Source organism: Rhineura floridana, chromosome 1 (assembly GCF_030035675.1).
Source record: "Rhineura floridana isolate rRhiFlo1 chromosome 1, rRhiFlo1.hap2, whole genome shotgun sequence".
Taxonomy (NCBI): Eukaryota; Metazoa; Chordata; class Lepidosauria; order Squamata; family Rhineuridae; genus Rhineura; species Rhineura floridana.
In genome coordinates this window covers 35,429,443-35,449,894 of record NC_084480.1, presented here as the reverse complement: position 1 = coordinate 35,449,894, position 20,452 = coordinate 35,429,443, and the positions used below count along the sequence as shown (strand labels likewise).

General features: G+C 41.9%; 1 protein-coding gene across 1 annotated transcript in view; it reads left to right on the top strand.

The window, feature by feature from the left end:
• Positions 1-20,452, top strand: part of LOC133380516 (chondroitin sulfate proteoglycan 4-like) — a 47,494-nt gene that overhangs the window by 14,511 nt on the left and 12,531 nt on the right. Inside the window, exons 4-7 of the mRNA XM_061617917.1 lie at positions 1,442-1,912; positions 2,220-2,396; positions 10,764-10,962; positions 13,176-13,307. Coding sequence (XP_061473901.1) covers positions 1,442-1,912; positions 2,220-2,396; positions 10,764-10,962; positions 13,176-13,307 — 979 coding nt within the window. The remainder of the gene's footprint in view (positions 1-1,441; positions 1,913-2,219; positions 2,397-10,763; positions 10,963-13,175; positions 13,308-20,452) is intronic.

Below are 20,452 nucleotides of genomic sequence, written 5' to 3'. Positions count from 1 at the left end.
ACAAATAGAAAATGGCAGGTAACAACCTAGGCCTTGAAAAGGTATTGGTGATGCGAAGAGCCGTTATGGCTCTATGAGTAGGGAGGGGTGTGGAAAGCCTGGTTTCAAATTCCTGCTCTCCTAGGAACTAACTGAGAGGTATTATGCAAATCACCTCACTGCAAATATAAACAAAATATTATCTCCTCCCCAAAATTATTGTGAGCCTAAATGCTCAAAGATAAACACTTGCATGCTTATTTTGATATATAAATGATAGTTAATAATATCAGCCTGAACATAAGTCAATTTATTGCTCAAAAGTTTAATTCTTGTTGGAATAATTATCAAAAGCTTCATCCTTCTGGGAAAAGAGGATTGCTTTACTTCATCAACTTTGCAAATAACTCAATTGGAATTACTGGTTGACAGACCTGTCCAATTATCCACACCTTAGTTGTCAAGTTCACAATGCAATGAAGGAAAAAGAAAAGAACTAACTCCCCTCCAGTTTACAAAAGCTTCCCTATTTTGTTGCATGGGAGGCAATCAAGTGATGGCTATTTACTAAGAACATTACCCGATTAAAGAAATCTTAGGTTGCAGTACTATACCCGTTTAGCCGGAAGTAAGCCCCATTGAACTTAGTGTGTGAAAGAGAAGTGGGAGACAGAAGGCTGGTGATAGACAGAGAAAGGGGAGAGAAAGAAGGGGAGACAAGTGTGGTGTGCTAAGAGTGTATGTTGTGTATTAAGGGTATGTGATTGTGTGCTGTGCATGTGCTGCAGATGTGTGCGTGAGAGCTGGCATGGCTATACTGACTTTGGCCACACCCACTGCTGGCATGTTCCCCCCTCTGGAGGGTTGGCCAAGTGGAAATGCAGCTTTTGAGCTGAAAAAGCTCTCCCCAACCCTGTATGCCTTTTTTCTTGATGCTCACGATTGTGTAAGCGTGGGCTGATCTTTGAGCTCTCAGGTAAAAGATCGTATGATCCATTTCCATAACACTGAAAACTAGAAGTGTGTTTTAGAACTAAAAGGCAGAGATTTAAAAACTTTGTTTTTAAAAAAAGGCAGGGGAAGCGTAGCTCAGTGGCAGAATACATGGCATTCCAATTTTTTAAAAAAGGACCTCACATAGCAATGCTGGTACTAGGTTAGATGGACCAAAGGTCTGACTCAGTATAAATCAACTTCATATATTCATATTCCATGCTAGAATGCAGATTGTACACATGCACGTTTTAACAGCAGCAGTTTCCAGAGTGATGGCCCCTGTGTCTCTACCCTAGCACCACTCCACCAGCAAGCCACTTTTACAAACGGCCTTGGACAAGCTCAGTGAATAACCCCAAATGTGGATGAGTGTTTTGTGTTGTACTTGTTAAGGGTTAAATGGGAAAAGGATTAATAGAAAGAAGATGCTTATCTTTTGTTTTTAATGAACTTTTTACTTTTTAAGGTTGTGCATGAAAACAGTTTGCCATCAGAGATAGAATTCAAAGTAAGGTTGCCTCCAGTGTATGGGTACCTTCGGAAGTTTACATCAGAAGAAAGCTACCTCGGAGTAGAAGAAAATCCAGTTTTGACCTTCACCCAACAAGATATTAATGATGGTAATATCCAGTACGTGCAGACTTTTTCAAACCAACTCCAAGACCAGTTTTCCTTGGATGTGACCAATGGCATTTGGGCAGTCAGTGGAATAGAAATTGCAGTGGACATTATTCCAAAGGCGATCCCATTAGAAGTACACAACTTCACAGTCATTGAGGGGGGTTCAAAAACCCTGGATGAAGATTTTCTAACAATTCCTAATAGTCATTTTGCAGGGCTCAAATGTGAATTCAGCTTAATTGAGCCACCCAAACATGGGTGTATTGCAAACGCTAACTTTCCGGGAATGCCAGTGATGAAATTTACCAAAAAACAGGTGAGGTTGCTGAAAATGTAATTCTGCTTTTAAGTATTTTTGTTGAAAAAGCAATGCAGATTATTCTTTGGAAACTGTATAACAGAGAGGAGTCATGATTCCATTGATCTGGATAGTACATTATCTCTGATTATGAGGAAAAAAACTATTGCCTTCCATTGTTATATAATATATAATATATAGCATATAAAACAACAAGAATGGTGTGATGGGGTAAAATGACAGTTAAGGACCAAGAGCAATTGAGTCTTGCATTTTAGTTTTTTGAACATGCTGGATTCTTAATTCGGATACTTTCCCTTTTCAGCTGGAACAAGGATTCATATTCTACATTCATGATGATAGTGAAGAGCTGCTTGACAATTTCACCATCATAGCAAACAGCACAGAACTGTGGAAGCAAAGCTTGCCTCAAATGATATTTGTGACTGTTACACCAATAAATGATGAAGCTCCTGTTGTAAGGAGAAACAAAATATTTCGGGTAAGCCCCGTGTAATTTCAAAACTTTTTAATTGGCTAATTGTGACTGTCTTCTTTCTCTAAAAGGCAACATGTGCAACTAGAATTTCAAGGGTCCTCATACGTTTTGTAGCATTATCTTGCATATATGGAAAACACTATATGCATATAAAGCATATGCATATATGGATGCATTATATCCAAATAAGTTTTATTCAGAGTAGAGCCAATGCATTTCAGTGGGTCTACTCTATAACTAACAGTGTTTGTATCTGAGATCATCTATACTGTGTGAAGATCATCTGCCCAAGCTTTCTCCAACCTGGTGCCCTCCATATGTTTTGGACAACAACTCCCATCAGCCCTAGTGAGGGATCATTTTTTATTTATTTATTACATTTATACCCCGCCTTTCTTTTCATGATAGAAACCCAAGGCGGCTTACATATGGTTCCCAGGCAGTCTCCCATCCAGGCACTGACCAGAGCTGACCCTGCTTAGCTTCAGCAGGGAGATGGCCTTGTGTGCCTTCAGACCATAGCCTGTCATAGTCCAATATCATCTAGAGAGCATCAGGTTGGGGAAGGTTGATCTGCACTAATAATCTGGAGCTCAAACCAACACTGAAAGAACATTAATTGCCTTTGTACCGCCTTTTGTCTGCAGAATCCTGCCTGTGATTTCCCTTGTCATAGTGTGGACTATACCACATGAAATGACTGAGCTACTTAGCTATACAACTTTACTGTCTCCCTTTTTTGTTATTATTTAAATCACTCTGTTCACATGCTAAACCCATCTACACCCAGCACGGCCTCTCTGGTGCTTCTTAGCTCCTAAATACTCCCACGGGTATCTACTCCTTTCTCACTGTGTTTTAGGCAGCGGACTTTTGCAAATAACTGCTCAAGTAAGTGGTCTCTTTGCATGAGCAACATAACATTATTGGAAGTGGGGCTTGAGCAAGATTGCAGCAGAATTCCTATTCTGATGCATTGCATAAACCTGGTTCCCTGTTGGTTGCTTCTTAATGTTGGGATGGGGAATCTGTGGCTCTCCAGGTGTTGTTGGACTCCAATTCCCATCAGCCCTAGACAGCATGGTCAGGGCAGCTTTAGTCAATCTGGTGCTGTCTAGATGGCTGTGCTAGCTGAGGTTGATGGGAATTTCACTGCCACTAGTCCAGGCAGTGAAAAGGGCAACAAACATTTTCTTCTTTCACAAGTTTTAAAATCTTTTCCCCATATTTAGTTCTTTTCCCCAGTGTTCATAGGATTTGCCCTCTAAGCCCTTCACAATATTTGTAGCTGTCCTCTGAATTCTCTTCAACTTGTGCAATGTGCTTTTTGATATTCCAAAGGAATGCCTCGTTCAGCCATGATCAGTCATGTCGACAATTTATCATTTGAAAAAAATTCCTCACTTTTTCCTGTTGGAGGAAATAATCAGTCACAAACCCTTTTAAATCAAAAGTTTAATCTTGTGTTCATGATTATCCTCTTGAGGAATGATATGTGTGACTTGTGTTTTGGATTTTTAAGCCTTTGAATATTTTCTCAGTAGAGTTGCTCTCTTATATTCTGGCTGTTTTAAGTGATCAAGAGTGATCAAGAGTGCAATTCTTTCTTGATTGTATCAGCTTGGACCCTAACTAGACTTTCATGAATGTAAAGCATCCTTTACAGAGGAAACTAGGACTCAGTGTAGCCTCCTGCTGGAGTACAAGGGTAGTGCAGTGTTGTCGTTTTGCTAATCTCTCCTGCAGAGCATCTGCTTTGCATGCAGAAGGTTCAATCCCTGACATCTCCAGGTAGGACTGGGAGAGACCCATGTCTAGAATCCGGGAGAGCCACTGCCAGCCAGTGTAGACAATACCGATCTAGATGGACCAAAGTTCTGACTCAGTATAAGGCAGCTTTCTATAATGCGCTTTGTGGAAGGGCTATAACTCAGTGGCAGAGCATCTAGTTTGCATGCAGAAGGTCCCAGGTTCATTCCCTGGCATCTCTAGGTAGGGCTGGGAATAGTCCCTGCCTGAAACCCTGGAGAACTGCTACCATTCAGTAGAGACAATACTGAGCTAAAGGGACCAATGGTTTGACCCATTATAAGGCAGCTTCTTATATTTCATGCTGCTCTAGAGAGCTCTCCAACCCTCCAGAACAGATTTTGAAGGAGTGATGAGGCTGCAAGGGGAAGGGAAGATCAGTGAAAGTCACCTTCCTCCCTTCTGCTGCTGGCATCCCACGCACGGAAATTCACCTAGTTAGGCTCTAAGTCATCATTTCAAGCATAGGTACAGTAGTTCATCAGTTTTACAGCAGTATAACCACAAGAGGGCCTTGTTTTCATTTTTGTTGAAGCTTATCTGTTCATCAAAAACAGTTAATATTATTGTAGTATTTAATTTACAGTAATGAGGCAATAAAAAAAAAGGTGGCAGTCTGAAAACATGCCAGTGTGAAAGGAAATTCAATTCAAAGCAGGGGACTTACTTGTAAGTAATGTTTTAGAATTTAAAGTATAAATAGACTGTGTTAATTGCATGGTGTATGGATATCCACGAATGCTAAAGAACCTTTGTACAATGACATGATTTATAGTGGGTTTTTTTTTTCCAGATCCACACAAATAAAATAAAAAACTAACCTGGATATTAGATTTGTAGAATGTGTGAGGCAAACCTAGGATAAGGATAAGGTTATCCTTAAACAAGATTGCCATCATTTTTAGAATGTCCTAAAGTTTATGGGTTGGACCATGAGGAAGTTAATCATGTTTTAATCCAAGGACTGAGAATCTGTGGTCCTCTGTATGATGGACTCCAACTCCCAGCATCCCCAGCAAGCAGGGACAATGCTCGGGGTGGTGGAAATTGTAGTCCAACAACATGCAGGATTCTGGCATGTTCAGTCTGGTGAAGAGAAGGCTGAGGGGTGACATGATTACACTCTTTAAGTACCTGAAGGGCTGTCACATAGAGGAGGGTACAGATTTGTTCTCTGCTGCCCCAGAGGGTAGGACTAGGTCTAATGGTAGATTCAGATTGGACATTAGAAGGAACTTCTTGACAGTAAGGGCAGTTTGGCAATGGAACCGACTGCCTAGGGAGGTGGTGGGATACCCTTCGCTGGATGTCTTCAAGCAGAGGCTGGACAGCTATCTGTGGGAGATGCTCTAGCTGTGGATTTCCTGCTGTGAGCAGGGGGTTGGACTCGATGGCCTACAAGGCCCCTTCCAACTCTATGATTCTAACATATGGAGGGCCACAGGTTCTCCACCCCGCTTTGAAATCCAACTGAAATCAGGACTCAAGTTAATCGTGAAAATTTGCCCTATTGATTTCAGTGGGACTAAAGTGCAATTTGCATCCCCTGAATGTACCCCTGTATGTGAGACAGGACAAATATGCAATGTTCTAGAATTGTGACTCATTGGGGAGCTCCCTTATACTGAGTATTGCCCACACTGAGTGACAGTGGCTTTCTACGATTTCAGACAGAAGGCTTTCTCATTCTTGTCTGGAGATGCTGGAGGCTGAATCCTGAACCTGCTGTTTGCTAAGCATGCATTCTATGACCCTTATACAATGCTACATATAACAGAATAGAACAAAAACACTAAAAAAATTGAGATGAAAGAAGGCATAGAGGGGGAAAGGAAAGGTATAAAGAAGGCAAAGGGGCATATGCACCAACAATTGGATCCCATTCAAGCAAAGGTTTCCCTGTACACCAACTGCCATACATGGGCATTTGCAATTGGAAGTATGTTCAGACACAGAAAGTGCTGCCAATTCTGTAGCGTGGGAGTAGCCAACATGGTTCTATCCAGATGTTGTTGAACTGCAACTCCCATCAGCCCAGACCATTATTTAGTTACTTATTTATTAAACTTATATCCCGCCCTTCATCTCAGTAGGAGCTCAGGGTGGCAAACAAAACACTAAAAATATTCTAAAACATCTTAAAAACAGACTTTAAAATACATTAAAACAAAACATTTTTAAAAGAAAAAAGCTTTAAAAACATCTTAAAAAACAATTCCAACACAGATGCAGACTTATTATGGCCAACAGTGAGGGATGAAGGCAGCTGTAGTCCAGCAACATCTGGAGGGCACCATTCTGGCTACCCCTGGTCTAGTGATTGATAATTAGAGAGAGGGTGCTGATCTTTCCAATGTTTAGATTTGCAATATTAGTACTATTTATTGAATTTCTTACCATCCCTTCACCATAAATTTGCTGAATGGGTTGCAGCAATATAAAAATACAATACTAAAATCAGTTCAAAATAAAAGTCTTTTAGCCACCTGGAAGACACTTTGCAGGACACAAAAATGTCTAGTTATAACCCGCTTGAGGAAGCAGAGTAACCACTTGCAATAAGAAACTGGTCTCCTGTCATGAGCCAATATTGCAAAATTAAAACGCAGAGAAAGGCAGAAAGCTAGCGAGTTCAACATTCTGCATTCTTTTTTTTATTATTTCAAAGTTTTACCCTCAACATACACTTAAGTGATCATATTTCACAATTAAAGTATCTATTTTCCCTTAGCAAAGACATCATCAGATATCATTTGACTTGGTGGTGGTGCCTGTATTAAATTCAATATGAGAATACAATTTGTCAAAGACCGTTGTTGTCCCTTTAAATATTACATGAAATGTTTATTGCTCAACAGCCATTTAAAATCTGACACATTACTTAGCGGTCAGGAAAGTACTAGAATAAAACGTGTAATGATAAATATGTACAAACAGTTATATAGAAAGACATAAGAGGGAGACATTAACCTAATTTATAAAACACTCATCCATTGAATCAGCATGTGAGCAGGGCTGCATTGACTAGTCCTGCCTCTGACATTGTGGCTGCCAGCTTTCCGGCACCCAGTGTCTGCACACGAAGTGGGAATGTCAGGGGTGGGGCAAGACAGCATGCAGAAGTCCTTGTCACTGCCCTGCACTCACACATTGCTGCAACACATGAGCATTTGTTATGAACAGTGCTATTGGCAGTAGAATATCTTTCCTCAGTTGTTAGCCTCATTCATTTTATTCTGTAGCACATGTGTTTTCTCTGAAAGGATATGGCCAGCCTCGAAGAAACAGCAAGAGATACAGGTTAGCTTGCATTTTTAAACAGCAGTCCTATGTCCACCAAAGGCCCCACCAATGAGGGGTGTTTCAGAAGCACTTGGGCATCTGGCACACTGTTGGGGTGTTTAGGAAACAGTCAAACATGTTCTGGTTCGTTTAAATCTTTTCCTATATATTTACAATGACAGCAACAATAATTAGCTGATGAATTGGTTGGAGTAATTAACAACAGCAGGAGTGGAGGCTGTGATGCTGTTCCACAAGAACATGATCTTGGAGATCCAGAAATGGGTGCAAAACCTCTGGCATGAGCAGTGTCCAAGTCTGGGTGTGCTGTTACATAAATAATGTGGGAGAGACCGACAGAGGGGAAGTCTCCTGAGAAGAGCAAAGTCTGGAAGTCTATATTGTGAGGAGGAATTAGGCAAGTTTCATTTTACAGGGATGAGGGAAGTGAGGTTACTGAGCTAGAAGGGAGATCTGTTGAGCAGGGGTGGGGTAGGTGAAGTCAAAGTGTTGACCTTTGATTATGTAGCGCTCCCAAAGCCAAGTTTTAGCCTGAAAGATATTTAGCTTTCTCTGGAATTGCAGAGCTGCTAAATAGACTCTGAGCAATCTTATCAGAAAGGAAGTTTTTACATAATTTCTTTCAACTAAAAACATGATGAATGGGTCAGCAGATTGTTTTATTTTTTAAAGTTTTAAAGTATTTTCTAAATTACGAGTATGTATAAAAACATTAGAAGTTGAGTGCAATCTTCGGATAGGCATTCTCTCCTGTGTGTGAGAAAAGGGAGAATTGGTCTTCAAAGGTAATCTAATTGATGACACCTGTATTAAATATTCATGTTAGGAAAAAAGTTATTATGAAGAAAAGCCTACTTTGTTGTTGTGCCACAGCAGGCATCACTTAGATGAGGTATTCTCCCATCTTTCTCACACAGATAGGGATGCCTTTCCAAAATGATACACTACATCTATATGGTTGTATTCCATGTAGCTCTATGCAACTAGTTTCATTAGTGCAGGGTTTCCCAAACTGTGGTCCATGGACCAACAGTGGTCCACGAACTTCATTCAGGTAGTCCATGGCATGTCCATTTGATTTTTAATTGTATTTGTATTGCTTCTTTTATTTCTTGTATTTTTTGTATTACACTTTGAATTCTGTGGAATGCAAATTGTAATACAATAAAATATAAGAAATAAAGTATAAGTATAAGAAGCATAAGTATAAGAGCTAAAGAAGCAATACAAGTAAATTAAAAATCATACAGCATCTAGAGCACAGCGCACATCAATTGCTAGAACAGGCAGAAAAACCATTAAGTGGTCCTGCAAGACCCTCAGCAATTTTCAAGTAGTTGGGGGGGGGGAGTTTGCAAACTACTGTGTTAGAGCAAGGATTTACGCTTGTTCAATGGAACTCCCCCTCCTTGCCTAAATCTGTTCTGGGGTTCACCCAACCCTCTGGAGCATGTTTTGGGAGGACACGGGGTACATACAGGGATGTGTCGAGGGACGGAAATTCTGTTGTGCAACCATAAATCCTTGCGCTAATGGAACAAGTTACTTGGCATTACATTGGATACAACTGTATAGATGTTGTGTATCATTTTGGAAGAATGGATACTGCCCATCATTTTTATTTGTCCATGCAATTAAAAGTGTTTCAATTAAAAACTGTTGTCCAGTTTAAATCAGGGGCACATTTGTTTCAGTCAGTCAGTCAAAGATAAAATCTTCAATGAGCCACGATGAAGTGATGGGTCAAAGTCAGCAGCTTTTTTGATAACCTCTGGCAGATCATACAATAATTTATTATTTATTTAATTTATATCCTGCCCTTCATCCCAGAAGGAGCCCAAGGTGCCAAACAAAACACTAAAAACACTCTCAAGCATCTTAAAAATAGACTTTAAAATTATATTAAAACAAAACATCTTAAAAACATCTTTTTTAAAAAAAGTTTTTAAAATATCCTAATAAGCTGTTCCAACTCAGATGCAGACTGGGATAAGGTCTCTACTTAAAAGGATTGTTGAAAGAGGAAGGTCTTCAGTAGGCGTTAAAAAGAAAGCAGAGATGGTGCCTGTAATATTTAAGGGGAGGGAATTCCAAAGAGTAGGTGCCACAACACTAAAGGTCCACTTCCTATGTTGTGTGGAACGGACCTCCTGATAAGATGGTATCTCCAAGAGGCCCTCACATGCAGAGTATAGTGATCAACTGGGTATATAAGGGTTAAGACGATCCTTCAGGTATCCTGGTCCCAAGCTGCATAGAGCTTTGTACACCAAAACCAGAACCTTGAACTTGGCCTGGTAGCTACTGGGCAGCCAATGCAGTTCTTTCAGCAGTGGGGTGACACGTTGGTGATACCCTGCCCCAGTGAGCAGTTGCACTGCGCTGCAGCTTCTGGACCAATCTCAAGGGCAGCCTTGTTTTATGCCAGCTTTGTATATCCACTTGATGTCAGAGCGTTACTGCCAGATGGAGGAAGCTTCGCTGCATGGCAAAAATTTCACAAACTGGAGAATAGAACCACCTCCAAAAAACCCCCAGAAGTTAGTCACATCTGATGAGTATGCATTTACAAGATTTAGTGAATGGGCTAAAAAGCGGTTTGGGAATGGATAAACGGATCTTGCAAAATTATAGTTAAATCCTGGCCTAGAGGGGTAGCTTATATTAATCTGTTGCAACGAGAACAACATCATCTCGTGGCACCTTAAAGACTAACAGATTTATTGTAGCGTAAGCAAGTGTATATATTTTTTACTCTCTGTCCCGTGGCCATGTGCAAGTTGCAAGGATATCCAAGGTATTATTGATTTTGGCATCCTTCTAAGCCGTCGTTGACTGGCACCTTTCTTTTGACCCAGTCTGTGAGGTGCGGAGCATCAGCATTAGCCCATTTATTACCCAGCTTGTTTCATTCACAGATTGGACTGCAGTCCTAGACTGCAATGAACCACAGCTGCTATAGAGATGGGTACAGAGACAAGACAGCTGTTTAGATGTTCTCAGAACGAGTCACACAAAATACCTTCATCAGCGTTCATCTGCTCCCAGACTATACAATTCCTCGTCCAATTCCAAAGCACAGCATAGTTTGACATCTGCCCTAAGTCTTTGCAGTTCTGAATGCTGAACCCTCCTTTGCCTGCTCAACCTATTTCAGCTGCAAAGCTATATATTTTAATAACTTGGAATAACCAGAATCAGTTTGTGTAATTATTTCCTGTTTTCCTCTTTCTTGGTTTGTGTGTGTGTGTGTTTAAGGTCTGGGTAGGATCAGTCACTGAAATAACTGTGAACGATCTCTGTGCAGAAGATAAAGACTCTTCTCCTGCGGAACTCTGGTATTCCATTTCTCATCCAAACAATGGTCACTTGGCTCTCAAGTCTTCTCCAAACAAAAGTATCCTTAATTTTACCCAAGCTCATATTGAGGAAGGACAGTTAGTATTTGTCCACAGTGGTACGTCATGTTATCGTGTGAACTATTGAGTTTTAAAACTTTATTACTTACATTTCTTACCTTTTAGTGTTCTTAAGAATACTGTTGTACAGGTCAAACGCTACATACATAGGACTGCCTTTGCCAATCCTGTGCCCTCTAGATGTTTTGGGCTGATGAGAGTTGTAGTCCCAAACATCCAGAGGGCATGGGGTTGGTGAATGCGGATACAGAAGCTTTGCATTTGGAGCCCCTGGCATCAGTTTTCTTTCTTAAAAAGCAGCCACCTCTGGAAGACCTAACTTAGAGTTTAGAGTTGCAGAAGAGAGGGATGTTTAGCTTCTCATCCTTGTGCTGACTTCCAGACTTAAATTATCCCCCAAAGTTGCTATTAGCTGCAGGGGACAACATTTATGGGCTTAAGTAAAGTTTTGCCTCTTACTGTTAAGTGCAAGTTAGGGTAGATATTTGGACCAGGGTTGGAGCACAAGGGCCAACAGTTAGATCAACTCCCCTATGTGCCAATATTGCAGTACAAATGAGGCTGCTTTTTAAAAAAAGGAACAACCAAACTTGGTTCCCATGTCATGCCCACTTTGACTCTAAGGCAACAATTAAGGCTGCATCCAATACTCGCCAAAGAGTGAGCCCCATTGAACTCAATGGGACTTGCTTCTGAGTAGGTATGCATAGGATTGCACAGCAGATATCCCATCAATTAGCCATATGTCCAGTTACCCAGAGCAAGTGACCATTTCTCCTAGTGAATAGCTTGTCATACCTTAGGGGTCATCAACCTTTTTTGGACCAGTGGGCACATTTCAAATTTTCAGATAGTTCTGTGGGCCCCAGTCACAAACTGCCTGCCATGGGGGTGGGCATGGCACCACTTAGCTGGTAGCAAGCACAAAAAGACTTACTTCTAAAATAGACGTGTATACCCTGAAATAGACATGTTGTTATGTGCCTTCAAGTCAATTAAGACTTATGGGGACCTTATGAATCTGCGACCTCCAATAGCATCTGTTATAAACCTCCCTGTTCAGATCTTGTAAGTTCTGGTCTGTGGCTTCCTTTATGGAATCAATCCATCTCTTGTTTGGCCTTCTTTTTCTACTCCTTTCTGTTTTCCCCAGCATTATTGTCTTTTCTAGTGAATATATTTTGTATACCATTGCACTGTAAGTTAACTATACGATGAATTCTTAATGAGTGTCTAGACATCAGCCTTTCTCTGCGCAATAGGAGGCATGCCTAAACCTCTGTGCAACGTTTTCATGTTTTTCATTTGCCATTTGGGGAGGGGATTCTTTAACATCCACCTGCCCTTATTCTACACTATTCTGTAGTAGTATTTGCAGAAAGTAACTTCTAGGAGTACCTAATTTTAGACAAACCAACATTGAAGGTGCATCATGGCTGCTAGGAAAAAAGGAAGGACAAACGACAGACATTCCAAGGATTAAAGCTTGTGTTTTGTCTGGAGGAGACAAACCAAGAACCCATGTTCAGATAACATGCTAATCTAAACCATGGTTTAGCTCACAGCAGCAGCAGAAGCAAAGAGGTCATGGTATCTCCAGGAGCCTCATTCTTGTGCATACATACTAAGTCAGAGTTTGGCTTAGCGTTATGTGCAAACTGAGCAGTTATCTGTCACTTTTCCATGAGATGCATTTGTAACTCTGAAAGTTTGTCTGAAAGGTTCTGATGCATGATTGACTCTGATCCCACCATTTTTAGGTAATGCCACAATAATCTGGATTGCTGATCATAAATGGGTACTGGTGTCCATCAATACTCAGATCACTCACTTCCACATTGATACCACACCATACTGGCCCAGTTTACATGTCATGGCAAACCATGAACACACCTTTCTGGACTGTTTGTCTCCTCCCACTAGTGCATGAAGGAAACAAACTACATTCCCTGGCTTATTGTTATGACCAAACAAGGCATTGTGGTTTGGTTTGCTCCCAAGAAGTGATAATCACTGAGCTAAGAACAAACCTTAGCTACATATTGTGGTTCGTTGGGAGTAAAGTGCAAAACACAATCCCTGATTCAGACATTACAATAACCTAGGGATAATAGTTTTTTTCTTTCACCTGTTAGCAGAAAGGAGCAAAACAGATCAGAAAGGTGTGATCATGGTGAATAATTAAAACTCATACGATCAAAGGTTTCTGTGTACTTTTCGTTGTTATAAGAATTTATCCATCTTCCTTTAGGGGCCATGTCTGGAGGCTTCAATTTTCAGGTCACAGATGGTCTGAACTTTGCACCTCGACAAATTTTTAGCATCACAGCTCGAACTCTGGTTATTCACCTAGAAAATAACAATGGACTGACACTTTTTCCAGGTAAGCCTTTTTATTTTTATTTTTTATTTTCATCCAGAAAATAAGAATAAACTCCGGAATTATGGAATGTTTGACCAGTATTTAGTATTTAGCTCTTCCTTTCTGAGAAAGAAAAAGATATTTGGTGTTCCAAACGTGGAGATCCCAAACAGTACTGTGTTTAGTTTACAAACATGGGAAGCTGCCTTATATTGAGTCAGACCATTTGTCAATATATCTTAGTACTGCCTGCGCTGATTGACAATGGCTCACCAAGGTTTCAGGCAGAGGTCTTTTACCAGCTGCATCTGGAGGTGCCAGGAACTGGACATGGGGCCTTTCAGATTCACAGCTACAGCCCTTATACTAGAGTGGAGAACCTGTGGTCCTCCAGATATTGATGGACTACAACTTCCATCATCCCTGACCATTGGCTGGGGCTGATGGCAGCTGGAGTCCAAGAAGCTCTGGAGGGCCATAGGTTTGCCACCCCTGCCCTGATTCAGCCTTTCCCAACCTGGCACCCTCCAGAAGTTGGACTCCAACTCCCATTAGCCTCAGCCAGCATGGTTAATGGTCAGGGAGGATGCGAGTTGTAGTTCATACCATCTGGACGACACCAGGTTGAGGAAGGCTGTTCTGAGCCAATGATAATTAAGATATCTATGTATTTAGTCATACACATATTCATACAGGGCCAGTAAGAATTCTTTCTAGGTGAATAGGTTGTCAGACCCAAAGAGGTCTTCAGCTGCTATGCTATGAGACCTTTCCCATTATGGATCCTAAATCCTGGAAGCAGAAAAAAAATGAAAAATGAACACATGCACACACACAACCACTACTTAATCTGTACCTATCTATAAATATAACATTTTTGTAAGCCATCGCACAGTGTGATGGCAGCATTCTATGGGTGGGAGGGGAGGCACCAGGCATGAGACAAGTATGGCAAGGGCATGAAGCAAGCGAGGATGGCGGGTGGGTGTGCGGGTGGCTGAGCAAGCAAGGATTGTGGACAGGCTACTGAGCAGACAAGGTGGGAGAGCAAGGCAGCCCGAGTGAGCCACAGAGGAATAGTCAGGACAACCCAGGGTCACTCCTCCTCATCGGTTATGCTGTGCTGTTGCTGCCCCCTCACCTCACCGACAACCTTAGCAGCAGAAGGCAAGGGGGAGGGAAGCAGTGGGACAGCAGGATGCTTGCTAAGGCGCTATCCTGCCCACTCCCGTTCCTGTGTTGCTTGCCTCAGCCAGTCACCTCCCTCGTCCTCACAGGAGAAAGTCTAAAGGGAAGGAAAGGAGGAGCTTGGTGATGGGGAGGAGAAGAGGACACTTGATGACTCATTGAGGGGGTGACCTGTTTGAGAGGGGTGTGTGTGTGTTTGGGAGTCTGGGGGAGAGCTGGGAGTCCCTGTAGGTGTGGGTGTTTGGGAACCCTTGGTCTGTGTATGTGTGTTTGGGAGCCTCTAGGTGTGTGTGTATTTGGGAGTCCCGGGGGGGGGGAGTCCGTGTGTGTGTGCGTCTGCGTGTGTGTGTGTGTGTGTGAGAGAGAGAGAGAGAGAGAGAGAGAATGTGCAGCTGCAAAACTCCTAGTCATTGTAACCCCTATGTTTGTAACATTCCGATTTTAGTTTGGTTTAGCATGTTTTTATCTCTATACTTACTTTATTTACAACATTTGCAAACCGCCTGATACCTTAACGTTCTTTGGGGATGACCAGTACAATTTACAAACCATAAAAATAAAAGGCAGAGCTACTCCTAATGAGCTTATTTAACAAAAGAAGCAAAGCATGAGAGTTCAATTTCATTCTGAATAAATGTGATTTTAATAAGCTGCCTGGCAAGGCTTTTAACTTTTAACCCCTATCCCCGCACTTGCTTTTGGCCTGCAAGATAGCTTCAGGCATGAGCTTTTGTAGGAATTTTTATAGTAAGCCCAAGATAATTATAATCAAACTATGCCTGATGCATTTTTGAAGGAGGAGCCATTCTGTCACTTCTCCCACATGAAAAGAGTAATATATCTTTCCTCGTGTTCACTCTTGAACAGGGTGGCTTATGACAGATGCTGTTGGAGGTCGCTGATCCATAGGGTCGCCATAAGTCCTAATCGGCTTGAAGGCACATAACAACAAATGTTCATTGGCTGCAACATATGATGGCCTTCCCAAAAGAATCCTGGGAAGTGTAGTTTGTGGAGGGTGCTGAGAGTTGTTAGGAGACCCTAATTCCCCTCACAGAACTACAATTGCCAGAGTGGTTTGACAGTCAGTCCCTCTTCTGAGGGAACTCTGGGAACTGTAGCTCTGTAAGGAGAACAGGGATCTCCTAACAACTGTCAGCACCATTCACAAACTACACTTCCCAGGATTATTTCCGGAAAGCCATGACTGTTTAAAGTGCAATAATAGAATAAATATATGGTGTGAATGTGGTTAGTTTTTGGAGCTCTCGGGGCTCTCCTCCTTGCTGGTACTCCCTGTCCACATGTCCACTCTGAGCAAGGAAGCAGTGAGTGAAGCACGAAGAAAAATATTATTCATTTATTAATTGCGTTCTACACAATTGTCTCAAGGTGATGTACAACAAAAACAGCTAAAAATCAGCTAAAAAAATTAATAACCCACATATATTTGACACAAAACCAAACCAACACAAAATAGACATTCATCCATCCAGAAAAGCCCACTGGAACAGAAATGCCTTCAGTTGTTTCTGGACAGTGTTGTTTCTGGAAGGTGCAGATAGTGGGCACCTGTTGTATCTTGATGAGAATGCTGTTTCACAGAACAGAGGCAGCCACACTAAAAGCCCTATTCTGAGTTACTGGAGCGGGCTTCTGATATCTTTTGAACTTGCAAGAGATGCTGTCCTGCAGACTGCAGTGACCTATTGGGTATATAAGGGATAGGGAAGTTTCTCAAGTAACCTGGTCCTGAGCTGTATAAGGCCTTATATGTTAGTACCACCATGTGCAAGTCCTGTCCTCTGCCTTTAAGAGGTGGTGTGGACTTGGCCCTAACAGAATGGCGAGTGGCAACAGAGGTGAGAAGGAAAAGATGGGCACACTTAGGGAAGGGGCCCACCAAAAGCATCTTGCTCAAGGCCACCCTAACTCTGGAAGCAGCGTGGATTATCTTTCTTGAGTGGTTTAATCTACCTGTCTTTGTTCCTAAGATGGTAGTAGCACTAGTTGAATAGTTTTAAACTTTTTAATATATATATATTGTTCAAACATGCAGAAAATAGCACCTTCCTAGACTGTACCACTTCCAATGAGGAACCACATATTTGAACATTCACCTGTGTAGAAAGCTCTTTGCACATGGCCAGAAAGACATGTTTTACCTTATCCTTGATGTTCTAGCTTTCCACATACAGGGAATGTTTAAGTGGGAATTTTAAGTTCAATTTATCCACCTCCAGTCTAAAGTAGTATGTAGGAAGGACTGTACAACATAATAATTTCTGCATTTTGGTATGCACCCTTTAGCAGGGCTCAAAACAGGTTCTCCCTTTCTGTGCAGTTGCCCACTCTAGCCAAGTTTAAGGGGAATTTGATCAACAAGAGAACGATTTAAGTAACTTGTTTTAATTCTACCAGGAATTATAGAGCATTAAACCCAAACATGATCTAAAAATGCAGTTGTTGTGATGGAGAAATCAAAGTAACTAAAATCAAACTAAGTGATACACTGCTCCAGCAAAATATTGTCCACAATCCATAATGATCTATTTCACCAATAATAACATCCATGTTTATGCGGTCAAGAAGTAAATGTTCTTTGTTACTATGTCAGGCGCTCAACAGATGGCAATTATGTAATGGGTCAAACAGGCCAACCAGGAACTCATCCAAACTTACAGAAAAGACAGTAAGAACAAAGGATTTTTTTTTTTTTAAAAGTCTTAACTAGGTCAGTGTTTCACAAGTATAAAAAATGAACTGCAAATCATTTTATTGTCTTGAAATAAGCAGTACTGTTGATGGTTGATCTGTTACCTTTGTTTTCATAAGGGTAACTGTGGAACATGTTCACGATGTCTAGAGTTTGACCACTGGCCCAAGATCATCTTGTGAGTTCAGCCATAATGGTCATTGGATGACTTTGGGCCAGTAACTTTCTCTCAACCTCACCAAGCCTACCTCATTGGTTTACTTTGAAGATAAAAGGAAGAGACGCTACATATGCAAGCTTCAACTACTTAGAAGAAAGGCAGGATAAACACATAACAATAAAAATAAATGGCAAGGGAGGTACCACACCGAGAATGATATCATTTTATCATTTCATTTAATCTAACGTTTCCTATATCTTAAAAGTGCCAAAGGCTCTCCTTAGTGCAGGGATATATGGCCCTCCAGATGTTGTTGGACTCATAGAATCATAGTATAGTAGAGTTGGCAGGGGTCTATAAGGCCATCAAGTCCAACCCCCTGCTCAATACAGGAATCCAAATTAAAGCATACTTGACAGGTGGCTGTCCAGCTGCCTTTTGAAGGCCTCCAGTGTTGGAGAGCCCACCACCTCCCTAGATAATTGGTCCCATTGTGGTACCACTCTAATACTTAGGAATTTTTTCTGATGGTCAGTCTAAATCTGACTTCCTGTAACTTGAGCCCATTATTTCATGTCCTGCACTCTGGGATGATCGAGATCCTGACCCCCCTCTATGTGACAACCTCTCGAAGAGTGCTATCATATCTCCCTTCAGGCTTCTCCAGGCTAAACATGCCCAGTTCTTTCCGTCTCTCCTCATAGGGCTTTGTTTACAGTCCCCTGATCATCCTTGTTGCCCTCCTCTGAACCTGTTCCAGTTTGTCTGCATCCTTCTTAAAGGAACTGGACACAGTACTCAAGATGAGGCCTACCCAGCGCTGAATAGAGGGGAACTAGTACTTCTCGTGATTTGGAAACTATACTTCTGTTAAAGCAGTCTAAAACAGCATTTTCCTTTTTTTCTGCAGCCACATCACATTGTTGGCTTATATTCAGCTTGTGATTCCATCAGCCCCCACCAGCCGATAGTCAAGAATCAGGAAGATGGGAGTCATATTATAATATCTGGAGGGCCACAGGTTCACCATCCATGCTTCAGTGCCTGACCAATGATCACAGTGTAGAAAACCTCCATAGTAGTGGCCAACTGTTCTGGTATCATGGTTATGGTTGCTATATTTCCATTTCAAAAATACTATACTTCCTCTTTGTGCCCTGAGTCAGAGCCAAGGAGGTCAGAGTCAGGGCGACACTAGTGGATTATGGCCAGACCCAGGACAGAACCTGAATCCTACTGGCTTTCCAGAGCCCAAAATTTGTTAGTTGTTTTACAGACACTTGCTGATTGGTGACTTTAATCACAGTGGGGCCAGAACTGCTACATTTACAGTAATGAAAAGGAAACATCTTTGAGGGGCACAAGGATTGCCAACTTATTCTCTTGGAATTACTGTGCCTTTAACAGTAGTGTCACAGATGGAAATCCAACAGGTCAAACTTTTCCTGGAATAGCAAAGGAGAGGAAAATGTACACATTTCTGCCTGTCATGCAGCTATTTTTCTGTGGCAACCCTAAAAGGAATTCCTAGAGGACCAGTAGCAATTCTACTGAGCAAACTATTAGAAAACAACATTTGTGGAGCTCTAGTTAGATGTGCATCTGAGTGCATGTGGGCTAACAGTGCGGAGCGGCAGAGGCATGCATACAAACCCCACCCAGAACATGCCCCATGCACCAGTACTACTTCAGACTTTCCTGCAATGTGAGGGAAGGCCTGAAAAGAGATTCTCCTGTGATCACAGACCTTGCCTTATCCGGGTTTCGGATCTCTAGGAGGTTCTAAGCACATTCAGACAAACTGCACTACAACTCCCAGCAGTGCAGGCAGGAGCTGATGGGAGTTGTACTCCAAAACATCTGGGAAGCACCAGGTTGGCAAAGGCTGGCCTAAGAAATCCAGGGCAACTGAAAGGTGAATCAAAGTAGCCAAGGCTGATTTTATATGAACAGCTTTCTGACTCCATGGGAGAAAAAAAATCTCAGCAGTTACTGCAGGCCTAGCAGAGCATAGATATATTACTCCCTTCTGGTTTTTCCAGCATTATTGTCTTTTCTAGTAATAACATTTATATTACAGCTGATTGACGCAAACAGCACTTTTATTGTCCTGTGAAAATGCCTTTATTGGTGATAGGTGGTAAAAAGAACATAGGAAGAAGCCCTGCTGGATCAGGCCAGTGGCTCACTTAATCCAACATTCTGTTCCCACAGTGGCCAACCAGATACCTATGGGAAGAAGCCCACAAGCAGGCCCCAAGCCCAACAACTCTCCCCACTTAACGATTCCCAGCAACTGGTATAGAGTGTGCTTCCTGAGCAAGTTGTACTGTCAGCCTTATCCAGATTCCATAGTTTAGCTATGTGTAATGTTAATTGCAGTCTTCTTGGAACCATGAACCTTGCATATCTCTGCTTTTAATTTGAAGTACTTAAGGGTGCAATCTTGAGCACACTCATTAGGGAGCATGTCCTACTGGACTCAGTGGAAATCACCTGTGAGTGAACATGCATAGGATTACACATGAATGAAAGAATTGAATATGATGCTCAGGGCTGGCCCTACTGTTAGACAGAGTGAAGCAGCTGTCTCAGGCTGTAGATGCTCAACAGCAGCAGTAGCAGCCCCTGGTTTTTCTTCCTGAGCTCCTAGCCATTCCCCTCCTTTGTCCCATTAACTGTTCTGACCCCCTAATCTGGCCTGCTGCCTTGGGTAAAGTGGAGGATGCTATCCTGTCACCACTGTTGAAGTAAGATTCAATTGCCAGTCGAGCTGGTTTCTATATGTGGAATTGGGAAGAAGTGCCACCTCATCCTTTGCCTCAGGCAACAATTATGATGGAATCTTAAACAATTACAGTAGGGCCCCGCTTACCGGCGCTTTGCATTCCGGTGTTCCGCTAATGTGGCGGCTTTCAATTAGGGGAAATTCCCCATTTTAAAGCCGTTTTTGTGCTTTTGCGGCATTTTTGCGCAACGCGCCCCATTATACTCAATGGGTTCCGCTTTACAGTGATTTCTGCTTTACGGCGGCAGTCCGGAACGGAACCTGCCATATAAGTGGGGCCCGCCTGTATGTGCTGAAGCATAGGACTGAGAGGG